The sequence below is a fragment of the Toxorhynchites rutilus genome, chromosome 1, assembly GCF_029784135.1.
Source record: "Toxorhynchites rutilus septentrionalis strain SRP chromosome 1, ASM2978413v1, whole genome shotgun sequence".
In the NCBI taxonomy this organism is placed as follows: domain Eukaryota; kingdom Metazoa; phylum Arthropoda; class Insecta; order Diptera; family Culicidae; genus Toxorhynchites; species Toxorhynchites rutilus.
Window position 1 is genome coordinate 196,315,861 of NC_073744.1, and position 16,784 is coordinate 196,332,644.

Here is a 16,784-nt window from a genome sequence, read left to right on the forward strand (position 1 = left end):
TGTCATCTCAATGCTTCCAGTATTAAAGACAATTTTGCAACAATTGATGCAAACATGGCCCCTCCTTGCAATGAATATCTCTCTTGATGTCTAATTCAAATAGAGAGGTCGGAGATATCACTGTTTTACAGTGGAATTGTCGTAGTCTTATCCCTAAATTGGATACATTCAAAATTTTAATTCATAACTACAATTGTGATGTTTTTGCTCTGTCCGAAACTTGGCTTTCTTCGCGAGATGATATCTCTTTCCACGATTTTAATATTATACGCTTGGACCGTGATGACAGATACGGAGGGGTGCTTTTGGGGATCAATAAGTGCCACTCATTTTTTAGAATTGACCTTCCACCTATTGGAGGGATCGAAGCTGTTGCTTGTCATGCAAACATCAGAGGCAAAGACCTCTGTATTGTCAGCTTGTATTGGCCTCCGAGAGCTGCGGTTAGCCGCAAACAACTTGATGACATGTGCTCACTCCTTCCTGAGCCACGATTGATCTTGGGAGACTTCAACTCTCACGGAACTGCCTGGGGGGAACAGTACGACGACAATCGTTCATTATTGATATATGACCTTTGTAACAGCTTCAATATGACCGTTTTGAACACTGGGGAAACAACACGTGTGCCTAAACCTCCTGCTAACCCAAGTGCTCTTGACCTCTCGCTTTGCTCGAATTCACTATCGTTAGATTGCAAGTGGAATGTAATCCAGGACCCCAACGGTAGTGATCACTTGCCAATCAAAATTTCCATCACCATTGGGTCGAATTCTTCTGAATCTATAAACATGGCATATGACCTCACAAAACACATTGACTGGAAAAAATATGCGGACGCGATTGCTCTAGCCATCAATTCCAGAGATGGTTTACCTCCATTGGAGGAGTATAACTTCCTTTCTCGTTTGATCTATGACAGCGCGGTTCGCGCTCAAACGAAACCCATCCCAGGTTCCACCATTTCCCGAAGGCGTCCCAATCTATGGTGGGATAGCCAATGTTCCAAGCTTTATGTAGAAAAATCGAATGCATTTAAAGCTTTTCGGAAACGTGGAACCCCTGAAAAATTTCAAACGTATTTAGCCCTTGAAGATCAATTTAAAAACTTAATCAAAGGGAAAAAACGTGCTTATTGGCGAAATTTCGTGGGAGGTTTGTCACGAGAAACGTCAATGAAAAAATTATGAAAAGTGGCTCGAAACATGAGAAATCGCTCTTCAACGAATGAAAGCGAAGAATATTCACATCGATGGATTTTGAATTTTGCACGGAAGGTTTGTCCTGATTCCGCTCCTGTGCAAAAAATTGTTCGAGATATACCACAAGATAGGTGCGATCTTGATTCCGAGTTTTCGATGGTAGAATTCTCTCTTGCTCTGCTCTCATGTAACAATTCTGCTCCGGGATCGGATAGAATTAAGTTCAACTTGCTGAAAAACCTCCCTGATGTGGCGAAACATCGCTTGTTGAATTTATTCAATCGGTTTCTGGAGAATAATATTGTTCCAGATGATTGGAGACAAGTACGAGTTATAGCTATTCAAAAACCCGGAAAACCCGCGTCCGACTTCAATTCGTACCGCCCAATAGCAATGCTGTCTTGTATACGGAAATTGTTGGAGAAAATGATCTTGTTTCGCCTTGATCGAAGGTTGAAACGAATGGCCTACTCTCAGATACACAATATGGGTTCCGCAGGGGCAAGGGGACGAATGATTGTCTTGCGTTGCTTTCTTCAGAAATTCAAATGGCTTACGCCGAAAAAAAAACAAATGGCTTCAGTATTCTTGGACATAAAGGGGGCCTTCCATTCTGTTTCAATAGAGGTTTTGTCGGACAAATTACACTCTCGGGGTCTGCCGCCTCTATTGAATAATATGTTATATAACTTGCTTTGTGAGAAACATTTGATCTTTTCTCACGGAGATTCGGCAGTAAGTCGGGTCTCTTACATGGGCCTCCCCCAGGGCTCATGTTTAAGCCCCCTTTTGTACAACTTCTATGTAAGCGACATCGACAATTGCCTTACACAAAATTGCAGCCTAAGACAACTTGCAGATGATGGAGTGGTGTCTGTCGTAGGACCAGCGAATCCGACCTGCAAGGACCCTTACAAGATACTTTGAACAATTTTTCAGCCTGGGCCATTGGTCTAGGGATCGAATTCTCCACGGAGAAAACAGAGATGATGGTTTTTTCTAGGAAGCATAGACCAGCAAAACCAAAGCTTCAACTTTTGGGTAAACCGATCACTCATGCTATGTCATTCAAGTATCTTGGGGTCTGGTTCGACTCCAAATGTACTTGGGGGGCCCATATTAGGTATCTGAGTAAGAAATGTCAACAAAGAATAAACTTTCTCCGTACAATTACCGGCACCTGGTGGGGAGCCCACCCAGAAGATCTTATAATGTTGTATCGAACAACTATTCTCTCAGTGATGGAGTATGGCAGTTTCTGTTTTCAATCAGCTGCCAAAACACACCTCATTAAACTCGAGCGAATTCAGTATCTTTGTCTCCGTATTGCGTTGGGATGTATGCCCTCAACGCATACCATGAGTCTCGAGGTTTTGGCAGGCCTACTCCCACTAAAAGATCGCTTCAATTTATTATCTCTTCGGTTCCTCATCCGGTGTAAGGTTATGAACCCATTGGTGATCGGAAATTTTGAACAGCTGATCGAGCTAAATTTTCAATCTGGGTTCATGAGTCCATATCATGAATTCATCTCCATGCAGGTTGATCCTTCTTCGTATATTCCCAACCGTGTTTGTTTTCCTGACTACATCAATTCCTCTGTACATTTTGATCTGTCCATGAAGCAAGATATCCATGGATATTCAGATTACCAACGATCGAGGATCGCTCCAACGATCTTCGATTCAAAGTATGGGGGTATCAATTGTGATAATATGTACTTTACTGATGGGTCCTCTATGAATGAGTCCATAGGATTTGGAGTGTTCAACGTATTTTTTAGCACCTCACACAGTCTTCAGTATCCTTGCTCAGTATATATTGCTGAATTGGCAGCAATTCATTGGGCGCTGGACAGCGTCGCCTCACGACCTGTTGAACACTATTACATTGTAACGGATAGTCTTAGCTCTGTCGAAGCTATCCGTTCAGTGAGGCCGGAAAAGCACTCGCCGTACTTCCTTGAGAGAATACGAGAAATTTTGAGTGCTTTATCCAGACGCTGTTATGTCATTACCTTTATCTGGGTCCCTTCACATTGCTCCATTCCGGGTAATGAGAGGGCTGACTCATTAGCAAAGGTAGGTGCAATTGAAGGCGACATTTATCAGCGTCAAATCGCCTTCAATGAATTTTATTCTTTAGTCCGCAAAAATACCATCGCTAACTGGCAACGCAAGTGGAATGAAGATGAATTGGGCCGGTGGTTTCACTCGATTATCCCAAAGGTTAGCCTCAAACCGTGGTTCAAAAGTCTAGACTTGAGTCGGGACTTTATTCGCACCTTCTCCCGACTCATGTCCAATCACTGTTCGTTAGATGCGCTTCTCTTTCGTTTCAATCTTGCCAGCAACAATCTCTGCGTCTGTGGTCAAGGTTATCACGACATCGAGCATGTTGTTTGGTCGTGCGAGGTGTATCTTGTCGCCAGATCGAATTTAGAAAACTCCCTTCGGGCCCGAGGAAGACAGCCCAATGTGCCAGTGAGAGATGTGTTGGCTCGGTTAGACCTTGATTACATGACCCAAATATATGTTTTCCTTAAAGCTATCGGTCTTCGTGTGTGATTGTACCTATGTCCTTATACCCTCCTTTTCATCCATTGCGAGCAATTGGCCCCCTTGGTATAAACAGTAAAATAAGTTGAAATGTAAATATACAATAGATATACGAATAGATTTATAAATTGAGTGTTCATCAACATTGTTACAATTTCCTTATATCCCATCCTTCTCCTAAAAATATGTCACCCTCCTAAACTCGAGTACACCGCGAGTAATCGGTTTTCCACCTTACTAACCATAGATGTAAGAAAATTGTTTATATATATAGTTTTAAAATTATATTTAAGAATTCGGCTCCTTTAAACTTAAGTAACTGAGCCTGTAAAAATAAACGAATTAAAAAAAAAAAGGGTGTGGAATGGAGTTTTATTCCAGCGAGATCACCACATCACGGCGGTTTGTGGGAATCTGCGATAAAAGTCGCTAAGCAGCTACTCAGAAATCTCACGAACAATCAAACTATCACTTTTGAGGAGTTATCGACGTTCCTGGCTAAAATTACAGCAACTATGAATTCCAGGCCAATTTCCCCAATTTCATCTGAACCTACCGATCGTCAGCCGCTTACGCCTGCTCATTTTTTGATTGGTAGGTCGCTCACTACTATCCCGGAAATAAATCTGCTAGAAAGGAAAATCAGTTCTTTATCTCGTTGGCAGTTCGTGCAAAGGCTTTCACAGGACTTCAGGAGCCGATGGCAAACGGAGTATGTCCGTGCTCTTCAGCGAATGACGAAATGGCAGAGGTCATCACCGAACATACCTGTTGGCGATTTCGTCTTATTGTTGGACACCAATGAAAAGGGAAGGCAGTGGCCAATGGGCCGCGTTATGGAAATATTTCCAGGAACTGATGGACTAGTACGAGTAGTTTCAATTAAAACCTCTACGGGTCTCACTCGGCGTGACGTGAGGAAGGTGCGCATCATTCCTCTTTTTTTTTTATCAATTCGTTTATTTTTACAGGCTCAGTTACTTAAGTTTAAAGGAGCCGAATTCTTAAATATAATTTTAAAACTATATATATAAACAATTTTCTTACATCTATGGTTAGTAAGGTGGAAAACCGATAACTCGCGGTGTACTCGAGTTTAGGAGGGTGACATATTTTTAGGAGAAGGATGGGATACAAGGAAATTGTAACAATGTTGATGAGCACTCAATTCTTAAATCTATTCGTATATCTATAGTGTATTTACATTTCAACTTATTCTACTATTTATAGCAAGGGGACGAATTACCCGCAAAGGAAGAAAAGGAGGGTATAAGGATGTAGGGACAATCACACACGAAGATCTATAGCTTTAAGGAAAACATATATATGGGACATGTAATCAAGGTCTAACCGAGCCAACACATCTCTCACCGGCACATTGGGCTGTCTTCCTCGGGCCCGAAGGGAGTTTTCTAAATTCGATCTGGCGACCAGATACACCTCGCACGACCAAACAATGTGCTCGATGTCGTGATAACCTTGGCCACAAACGCAGAGATTGCTGCTGGCAAGATTGAAACGAAAAAGTAGTGCATCTAACGTACAGTGATTGGACATGAGTCGGGAGAAGGTGCGAATAAAGTCTCGACTCAAGTCTAGACTTTTGAACCACGGTTTGAGGCTAACCTTAGGGATAATCGAGTGAAACCACCGGCCCAATTCATCTTCATTCCACTTGCGTTGCCAGTTAGCGATGGTATTTTTGCGGACTAAAGAATAAAATTCATTGAAGGCGATTTGACGCTGATAAATATCGCCTTCAATCGCACCTACCTTTGCTAATGAGTCAGCCCTCTCATTACCCAGAATTGAGCAATGTGAATGGACCCAGACAAAGGTAATGACATAACAGCGTCTGGTTAAAGCACTCAAAATTTCTCGTATTTTCTCAAGGAAGTACGGCGAGTGCTTTTCCGGCCTCACTGAACGGATAGCTTCGACAGAGCTAAGACTATCCGTTACAATGTAATAGTGTTCAACAGGTCGTGAGGCGACGCTGTCCAGCGCCCAGTATATCGCTGCCAATTCAGCAATATACACTGAGCAAGGATTCTGAAGACTGTGGGAAGTGCTAAAAAATTCGTTGAACACTCCAAATCCTGTGGACTCATTCATAGAGGACCCATCAGTAAAGTACATATTATCACAATTGATACCCCCATACTTTTCATCGAAGATCGTTGGAGCGATCCTCGATCGTTGGTAATCTGAATATCCATGGATATCTTGCTTCATGGACAGATCAAAATGCACAGAGGAATTGATGTAGTCAGGGAAACAAACACGGTTGGGAATATACGAAGAAGGATCAACCTGCATGGAGATGAATTCATGATATGAACTCATGAATCCGGAGTGAAAATTTAGCTCGATCAGCTGCTCAAAATTTCCGATCACCAATGGGTTCATAACCTCACACCGGATGAGGAACCGAAGAGATAATAGATTGAAGCGATCTGTTAGTGGGAGTAGGCCTGCCAAAACCTCGAGACTCATGGTATGCGTTGAGGGCATACATCCCAACGCAATACGGAGACAAAGATACTGAATTCGCTCGAGTTTAATGAGGTGTGTTTTGGCAGCTGATTGAAAACAGAAACTGCCATACTCCATCACTGAGAGAATAGTTGTTCGATACAACATTATAAGATCTTCGGGATGGGCTCCCCACCAGGTGCCGGTAATTGTACGGAGAAAGTTTATTCTTTGTTGGCATTTTTTACTCAGATACCTAATATGGGCCCCCAAGTACATTTGGAGTCGAACCAGACACCAAGATACTTGAATGACATAGCATGAGTGATCGGTTTACCCAAAAGTTGAAGCTTTGGTTTTGCTGGTTTATGCTTCCTAGAAAAAACCACCATCTCTGTTTTCTCCGTGGAGAGAAAGGGCCCAATGGCCCAGGTTGAAAAATTGTTCAAAGTATCTTGTAAGGGTCCTTGCAGGTCGGATTCGTTTGATCCTACGACAGACACCACTCCATCATCTGCAAGTTGTCTTAGGCTGCAATTTTGTGTAAGGCAATTGTCAATGTCGCTTACGTAGAAGTTGTACAAAAGGGGGCTTAAACATGAGCCCTGGGGGAGGCCCATGTAAGAGACCCGACTTACTGCCGAATCTCCGTGAGAAAAGTTCAAATGTTTCTCACAAAGCAAGTTATATAACATATTATTCAATAGAGGCGGCAGACCCCGAGAGTGTAATTTGTCCGACAAATCCTCTGTTGAAACAGAATGGAAGGCCCCCTTTATGTCCAAGAATACTGAAGCCATTTGTTTTTTTTTCGGCGTAAGCCATTTGAATTTCTGAAGAAAGCAACGCAAGACAATCATTCGTCCCCTTGCCCCTGCGGAACCCATATTGTGTATCTGAGAGTAGGCCATTCGTTTCAATCCATCGATCAAGGCGAAACAAGATCATTTTCTCCAACAATTTCCGTATACAAGACAGCATTGCTATTGGGCGGTACGAATTGAAGTCGGACGCGGGTTTTCCGGGTTTTTGAATAGCTATAACTCGTACTTGTCTCCAATCATCTGGAACAATATTATTCTCCAGAAACCGATTGAATAAATTCAACAAGCGATGTTTCGCCACATCAGGGAGGTTTTTCAGCAAGTTGAACTTAATTCTATCCGATCCCGGAGCAGAATTGTTACATGAGAGCAGAGCAAGAGAGAATTCTACCATCGAAAACTCGGAATCAAGATCGCACCTACCTTGTGGTATATCTCGAACAATTTTTTGCACAGGAGCGGAATCAGGACAAACCTTCCGTGCAAAATTCAAAATCCATCGATGTGAATATTCTTCGCTTTCATTCGTTGAAGAGCGATTTCTCATGTTTCGAGCCACTTTTCATAATTTTTTCATTGACGTTTCTCGTGACAAACCTCCCACGAAATTTCGCCAATAAGCACGTTTTTTCCCTTTGATTAAGTTTTTAAATTGATCTTCAAGGGCTAAATACGTTTGAAAATTTTCAGGGGTTCCACGTTTCCGAAAAGCTTTAAATGCATTCGATTTTTCTACATAAAGCTTGGAACACTGGCTATCCCACCATAGATTGGGACGCCTTCGACGAATAGTGGAGCCTGGGATGGGTTTCGTTTGAGCGCGAACCGCGCTGTCATAGATCAAACGAGAAAGGAAGTTATACTCCTCCAATGGAGGTAAACCATCTTTGGAATTGATGGCTAGAGCAATCGCGTACGCATATTTTTTCCAGTCAATGTGTCTTGTGAGGTCATATGCCATGTTTATAGATTCAGAAGAATTCGACCCAATGGTGATGGAAATTTTGATTGGCAAGTGATCATTACCGTTGGGGTCCTGGATTACATTCCACTTACATCATTCCTCTTGATGAAGATGAGTTTGTACCAGCTAGACAGACTAAAAGAAGGAATTGCTGATCGCAATTCGGTGGGCGGCTTATGGTGGTGCAAAATTCATGGACGATCCATCACCAATCGATCAAGTGCTATAAAAGTGTGAACTTTCTATACGCAAACAATAAAGCAGTTATAGCATCGAATCGCCTCAAAAATCGTTCGTTGGGACGTCAATCGTCGCGCCTGTATTTCGTACTCCGGATAACAGTGGTAAAACATTGTCATGGTAATTATCTTTTCATTGGGAGTAAAAATGTAAGGCCCCCAAACAGCGCCTGGTCCCGTTTTTTTCCGTCCGAACGCCACAGGCAATTAATCGTTTTCGGCGATTCACCCACTGTCGGGGCGACAAATTTGCGGCTTCGAGCGTCTAACGCTCGCGACAAAGTCGGTCCGAATTTTCTGTCGAATTTCTATAATGTGACGCGCGCGCGTGTCACACATTGTAGCGCTGTTTTGCCATTAATCCCGCAGTGTTTCAACTCGCGGATGATGCGAGTTCATGCCTATTCGAGGTGACAGACGATGATTATGCTACAAAGCTGCAGCTATTTGGGGACGAGTGTCTCTGAGTCTCGCACCGTTTTGATTTGATGGGTGGATAATTGCCTGCCGGTCTGCCTGCCGATGAATGATGATGGTATTGAGTCCTTTGCTGAATTGACCCTTTTTCGACGGCGGCTCCAGCGGCGACAGCAACCCAATCAAGTGCCGATCTGTGTGTGTGTGCTCAAACTTACTTCTCATTGGATGATGAGGTTCCAAGCGATGAGTAAACAGCGCCGCACCACGCGTTGCTAATTATAAATTTCGCAAGGAATTTTGTACGCCGCTCAACCACTCGCCGCCTTATGGCGGCCGAAAAGTTGTTAGCGCTGACAGGAGAACGCTTCCGCGATGTGCGGCCGGGTGTCGGCGGTAATTGCATTTCGTATTGGTTTTTCACGATACCTTGGAGGTGGATTTACGATCGTATGATTTATGCCAGCCTGGGATTTATTATCCACGTGAATACAACAATGTTTTCCTCCCCCAGTGTTGCAGTGTGCCTCTGAATCTGTTTACACTGGATTGTGGATCATGGAATAACAGAGATCAGTTTGCATTTAATTTCAATTTTTACGAGGGACGCCAGATTCAAACGTTGGTCCCCCCCCCCTTGCTCGGTGGCAAGAAAGCGCGCGGATGAGAATTAATGTTCGCGAGTGGGTGGCTTCCGCCGACACAAAACAGTATTTCGGCGGGAAAGTAAATACGGCTACTACTCAGATGATCGTGTGACAATGTGTATTTCGTAGTGTCGCCAAGGACGTTCTTTCCTAGTTTGAAGCGCGGTGATTAAGCGGGAGAAAGCTAGCCGCCCGAAATAACGCACCGATAGACATAGATAGGTTCTATTTTTGGGTCGCTACGGAATAGCTTTGGCCGCGCACTGCCGCTGTCCGTCTGCGCTTTAATTGTTTGAAACCTAGAAATCAGGAGCGAGTATCACCCAATTTGCTTCATAAGCTTTTTTACTTATCAATTGAACGGGAAAGCTAAATCTAGATTGGGAAAATCGAAAAGCCAAACTCTCGAGAACGAAATCTTTGCGAAGCTCCGCTCTCCGGTCGATGACTGGTTACTGCTTGATAAAATTGATGACAATCGTACCACCGCAGTCAGTTTATCATCATTCCCATCCTCTGCAAAGATTCGCAGCAGCTCCGAACAGAATCCCTACCCCTCGAAGGTCCATCCTGGGTAGCGTAGAACACATATCAAATATCCCTTCTAATGTGTTCTGACGCGCGGTGCTGGCTGAAAAGCGTATTATTTACCAAACGTGTGACTGACTGGTTGACTGACTTCTCAGACGGTCTGATTAGATGTTTAGCTTTTCTGGGGATCGACCAACCAACCAACCAAACAACAAATAAGCACTATAGCGCAGACAATTCCCCCCGAAGCGTTGAAGCAAAATTATGCAGTGCACACTGTGCACTATGGCATTTCCAGCGGACAAAAGTCGGAAAAGTGACTGTCGCCGAACTGTTTTCTCTATATTACTTATAGAAAGTAGACATTTTTACTGAAAAAAGGTAGAAATTTCAGGATTGTAGCAGGCACTATACCTGAGATATCGGAAAATGAAGATGAAAATTTGTAAAATAATGCTTTTTTTTCGGAAAAAAAGCAAATTCTAAAAATAAAAATGTTTGATCATAGAGCAATTCCGAATGAAATCGTCAAATGACAAAACATGAGTATTTTTGATTCGAATGAAAGTTTGTATTCCGTTTCTGTTGGAGGAAACCTGAGTTTTCCTCAGCAATTGGGAATTATTTTACTCGAGTGTAATTTTCGGAAAGGGTGTATCGATTTTAGTAAGAGAAATCTTTGATAATGTTGAAGCGATTATAGAATTTTGAAGATTCTTTTTGAGCATCCCTAATTTGTCCAAATTTGCCAATGTAGTTAGTATTGAGGACAGAATAAAGCCAGTTGAAATAGAGAACTCGACCGCGTCGGCTTACTTTTTACAATCCCGAATAATCCTCTAAATCCCCAAGTTACACCCATTCTGGAACTTGATCGCCGTTTAATACGGAAAAGAAATCCCTTCGATACCGGTAAACACTGTGAAACCCCAACATTGGTCCTTCGAACCGGATCGAAGGACACTCCCAATCAAGTTTCCAGAAATTGCGAGTGAAATCGTATCCTATACGTAAAATCGGCAATCCAAACCGTGAACAAAGTGACGCCATTACATTCCTTTGTGAGTCCTGAATTGATCCGACGACTATCAAGTTTATTTGTGAAAACGAATTGCATCTACGTGTTCTTCTGGAAGAATCCTTGAATCCATTCGCATTGGAAAACAACGAAATACGTGAGAGTTAGTGCAAAATGACGGATAAAAAAGTAGAGAAGGAATTAGCGCAGTTAGTTATGAACCGAAGAGCGCTATACGTCCATCGCGATTCCGTAGAAAGTTTTATGGTACATTATGATCATGTACGCGACGAATACCAGTTACCCGTTCGATTGGAGTCACTGAACAGAGCATACATCGAATTCCTAGAAGTCCAAGGAAAAATTGAAAGGATAGATGATCCAGAGCTGTTTGACACACACCTTGAAGAGCGTGCTGAATTCGAAGCGCGTTATTGTGTAGCGAAAGGTTTCCTTTTGGCAAAACAGGCCGTAAATGCAAACCAAAGTAATCTCGATACATCTGTGAACAACAATACCCACACGTCATCATCAATTTTTCATTTGAGGTTACCCAAAATCAATCTGCCTAAGTTCGATGGAGAATTTTCAAAATGGTTGTCGTTTCGTGACACCTATTCATCGATGGTGCATTCTAATAGTGATATTCCACCAATTGCCAAACTTCAATATCTTCTTCTATCACTTGAAGGTGAAGCGCGTAAACCATTCGAAGGCATTGATATCGAAGGCGAGAATTACCTCTCCGTCTGGGACGCGTTATTAAAGCGCTATGATAACCACAGATTCCTGAAAAAACAACTGTTTCGTTCGCTCTATGATTTAATCCCATTGAAGAAGGAAAATGCTCAAGAATTACATGAACTCATCGATGAATTTCAACGATATGTGAAAGCCTTAGCCAAACTCGATGAGCCGGTCGATTGCTGGGATACTCCCCTCGTGAACATCTTATCTTACAAACTCGATCCAACAAGTTTACGTGCCTGGGAAGAAAAAACAAGCTCACAAGAAGACGTTAAGTATGAAGAATTAATAGAGTTTTTATATCAACGAGTTCGCATTCTGAAAACCGTCGCATCAGATCTTGTTCACCGATCACAACCGGTTCAGGCAAAAGTGGCCGGCAGTAGATTTTTCCCATCCAAATTCGCTGCCAACGCATCCACGTCCGGGAAATATAATATTCCATCTTGCGTCGTATATTCCGAAAGACACTTCTTGTTTCTGTGTCCAACGTTTTCGAAAATGTCGATTACACAGCTAAGAGAGCTGGTTACCCAAAAAAGGTTATGCTGGAACTGTTTTCGAACCGGCCATAATGCCAGGAATTGCGAATCGAAGTTCACATGCCGCATTTGTCGAGATCGACATCACACAATGCTGCATGAATCAACAAAGGTTGTGATAAATTCTGTCACTCCAGCTGTATCATCAGACTCAAGAGAAGATCCAAATATATACTCATTGTCGAATGTGGGATATCAAGAACCGTCAACATCAAAAATCAGCATGTCAGTCCAATCGAGTACAAACACAATATTATTAGAAACCGTCGCTTTAGAAATCGTTGATGATCACGGCAATGTATTCCAAGCGAGGGCACTGTTAGACTCAGGCTCAATGTCGAACTTCATTTCTCGCAATCTTGCTAACCGTCTCACGAACCCACAAACTAAAGTTGATGTAAGCAGCGCTGGAATAGGACAGTCGCTGAAAAAATTGAAACGCACTTTAACCGCAACTGTTCGATCGAGAATAAATCGTTTTTGTACTAAACTGGAGTTCCTGATAATACAAGAGCCAACTGCAGATTTACCCACTGTTCCCGTTCAAACTTCATCGTGGCTACTTCCAGCGATAGAATTCGCTGATCCTAAATTCAATGTACCAGGCAGAGTAGATATTATTATCGGCGGTGAAGCATACTGGGAGTTACACACCGGTAATAAAATTCATCTAGGGCAAGACTTGCCACAGGCAGTGGAGACGCCATTTGGCTGGACTATATGTGGACCCACATCAAAATTTCCATCTGTTTTCCAAACATGTTATCATGTCTCCACAATGGACGAGCGTCTGGAGAATGTTCTCCAAAAATTTTGGGAATTGGAAGCCATCGCAACAGACTCAAATTATTCTACCGCGGAAAAATATTGTGAAGAGTTTTACGCCAATACTACTACACGTGATTCCTCTGGCCGATATGTAGTGCGTCTTCCAAGAAAGGTCAACCCCGAGATAATCCTCGGTGAATCCAGATCCGTAGCTGAACGTCGATTCCTTAGCCTCGAACGTCGAATGGAACGAGATGTCAAGCTGAAGATAGATTATGTCCAATTCATGGAGGAATACGAAACCCTCGGTCATATGAAGCAAATAATTCAACCTGTCGATTACGCTGAAAATCATTGCTATCTGCCTCACCATCCCGTATTTAAATTATCCAGCAGCACCACAAAGACAAGGGTGGTCTTCGACGCATCATGCAAGACGATGTCTGGGTACTCGCTAAACGATGCCCTCATGGTCGGTCCAGCCCTTCAACAAGATCTATTGTCCATTGTGATGCGGTTTCGCATGCATCCTATAGCTTTGGTTGCGGATATACAAAAAATGTTTAGGCAAATTTTTGTGCATCCAGAAGACCAACCCTTCCAGCGAGTACTCTGGCGTTCGAATCCATCCAATCCAATCGCTACTTGCGAACTCCAGACGGTGACATACGGGACAGCGTCCGCCCCCTACCTGGCCATTAAAACACTACAAGAAGCAGCAAGAGAAGCGAATCAATCCATCGCAGAAGACTTTTATGTGGACGATCTACTAACTGGAGCTAGAGATGTCCAGTCCAGCATCCAGTTGATGAACGACATTTCAACGACTCTGGAATCTGCAGGATTCCAATTGAAGAAGTGGGCATCAAATTCAGTGGAGGTGATGCAAAATATTCCACCCGTAGATTTAGCAATACAAGAATTATATAATTTACACGATGATCAATCTGTCAGCACACTGGGTCTCGCGTGGGAACCCAAAACGAACTATTTTCATTTCAAGGTGCAGCTGCCTCTGCCAGCTGCCATTCTAACCAAACGCAAGGTGTTATCCTATGTAGCATAGATATTTGATCCTATGGGCCTCATCGGGCCGGTAGTGTTGAGAGCTAAATTGTTTATGCAGCGTATATGGTCGCTTAAAACAACTAGAGATCAAACATGGGATGATCCTCTACCAACCAAACTACAAATCGAATGGAAGCAATTCCATAGAATGATTGATCCACTGAGTCAAGTTAGAGTACCACGTTTCGTGTCACTTTTCGATGCAGTAAGCATTGAATTCCATTTTTTTGCTGATGCATCCGAGAAGGCCTACGGCACATGCTGTTATGTCCGAGCTAAATCGACAACCCAGATTTCCGTAAAGCTGCTAGTATCAAAGTCTCGAGTTTCTCCTATTTCATCAAGCCATACAATTGCCAGGCTGGAATTATGCGCAGCTTTACTATCCACACATCTTTATGAGAAGGTGATGAATGCAGTGAAAATATCCCCACCTGTTTATTTTTGGTCCGACTCTACAACGGTGCTACAATGGCTTCGATCACCACCCAGCCGATGGAAAACCTTTATAGCTAACCGTGTTTCAAAAATTCAAGCTGCTACAAATATCAACGATTGGAGACACATAGTAGGTATTGAAAACCCGGCCGACGACATCTCTATAGGTTTAAACCCAAATGAAATTATTAATCGTACAAGATGGTGGAATGGACCACCATGGCTTTCCCAACCAGCGGAATTATGGCCTATCGGGGCATTACCAGCAGAAGATTTAGCAGAAACAATCAAAGAAGGAAAAAAGGTTTCATTAGTAGCCATGTCAACGACTGAAATTGATTTAAGCGAACGAATTTTCACGCGGTTCTCCAGTTACCCACGGCTTCGACGGACGATTGCGTATTGGATACGATACATTGAAATATTACGAGCTCGCACCACTTCCCACCGCACCACTCCTGAAATATACACTCATCTGCGTACACAGATTATTGTACAGAACTTAGAACCACTTATGTCTTCAGAGCTGCAAATAGCTGATCGAATTCTCTGTCGTATAGCACAACGTGAAAATTTCCTCCGTGAACAAGAAAGTCTTGTCAATGGAGAATTCGTTCCTAAGTCCAGTGTTTTGAAATGGTTAACACCGTACCTCGATGTTTATGGAATCATCCGTGTTGGAGGCCGTTTGAACAATGCAGAAATATCTTATTCTATCAAACACCCTATAGTATTGTCTGCGAAGCATCCATTGGCCATACTATTAGTATCATATTTCCACAAACTGTTGTTGCATGCAGGTCCACAACTGATGCTATCTAGTTTACGTCAAAAATACTGGATAATTGGCGGAAGAAATCTCGTGAGACGCATTTACCACCAGTGTCATGTATGCTTTCGTAACAAGCCAATCCTGATACAACAGAGCATTGCTGACTTGCCAACATCACGTGTTACTCCCACGCGTCCTTTTTCAATTTGTGGCGTGGACTACTGCGGTCCATTTTTTATAAAATCGCCAATTCGCAAACGAGGTCCAACAAAGGTGTACGTGGCGATTTTTGTGTGTTTTTCAACACGTGCAGTTCACATTGAACTAGTAAGTGATCTCTCAACATCTGCGTTCTTGGCTGCACTACGTCGCTTCGTGGCACGCCGAGGAAAGGTGACAGAGATCAATTCTGATAATGCTACAGTCTTCAAAGGTGCATCAAATGCACTTAATCGTGTATACAAAATGCTGAAACTTAATCAAGCTGACCGAAACGAATTGTTTAATTGGTGTGCTAATAATGAAATACGCTGGAAGTTTATACCTCCTCGCGCACCGCATTTTGGCGGCCTTTGGGAAGCCGCCGTCAAATCAGCCAAAACACATATGCTGAAGGAAATCGGAAAGGTTAGCATCACTTATGAGAACATGCTAACTCTGCTTGCACAGATTGAAATGTGCCTAAATTCGAGGCCACTGACAGTTTTACCATCAGATCCGTCGGACCTAGAAGCATTAACGCCCGGACATTTCCTGGTAGGCTCCAACCTTCAAGCTATTCCAGAAGCGTTCCTCCAAAATATTCCAGAAAATCGCCTTGACCACTGGCAGCAGACCCAGAAGCACCTAAAGCGAATTTGGTCCCGTTGGTACCCTGAGTATCTCCAACAACTACAGACTCGGGCAGTCAAAACCAACAAGGCACCTATTGTTCTTCAACCTGGGCAAGTCGTTATCATAAAAGATGATTGCCTACCACCAGCTCAATGGCCACTCGGAAAAATTGTAAAGGTACACCCTGGCAAGGATGGGATCGTCCGAGTCGTGATTCTGAGAACTTCTTCGGCGGAGAATGTCGTGCGACCTACAGCAAAAATAGCACTTTTACCATCACCAATCAACAGCTAAACAACCTTCGTATGAAGCCACGGAGGCTGTGAATTTTGATAGCGTACCGAACTTAACTGAATTAATATGTACAATGCAGCTACAATCAATCTTAAAAAATAAAACATGTTAGTATTTTCTTGGAATATCAGTTATTCCAAAGTGGCCGGGAATGTTGAAGCGATTATAGAATTTTGAAGATTCTTTTTGAGCATCCCTAATTTGTCCAAATTTGCCAATGTAGTTAGTATTGAGGACAGAATAAAGCCAGTTGAAATAGAGAACTCGACCGCGTCGGCTTACTTTTTACAATCCCGAATAATCCTCTAAATCCCCAAGTTACACCCATTCTGGAACTTGATCGCCGTTTAACACGGAAAAGAAATCCCTTCGATACCGGTAAACACTGTGAAACCCCAACAGATAATTTATATTTCAAAAATTATGAGTCGTACCGGAATAGTGTC

At 42.8% G+C, this 16,784-nt stretch overlaps 3 protein-coding genes across 4 annotated transcripts in view; 2 read left to right on the plus strand and 1 right to left on the minus strand.

Moving 5' to 3' along the window:
• The window catches only part of LOC129762175 (mitochondrial cardiolipin hydrolase-like), a 332,776-nt gene that overhangs the window by 53,874 nt on the left and 262,118 nt on the right, over positions 1–16,784 (minus strand). The gene's annotated exons all lie outside the window — the stretch shown is intronic.
• On the plus strand, positions 12,388–13,998 carry LOC129761684 (uncharacterized). The gene has a single exon (XM_055759418.1). It carries the CDS (start codon positions 12,388–12,390, stop codon positions 13,996–13,998), a length of 1,611 nt encoding a protein of 536 aa, XP_055615393.1.
• Positions 15,676–16,338, plus strand: LOC129761685 (uncharacterized). The gene has a single exon (XM_055759419.1). The coding sequence runs from the start codon at positions 15,676–15,678 to the stop codon at positions 16,336–16,338; it is 663 nt and encodes a 220-aa protein (XP_055615394.1).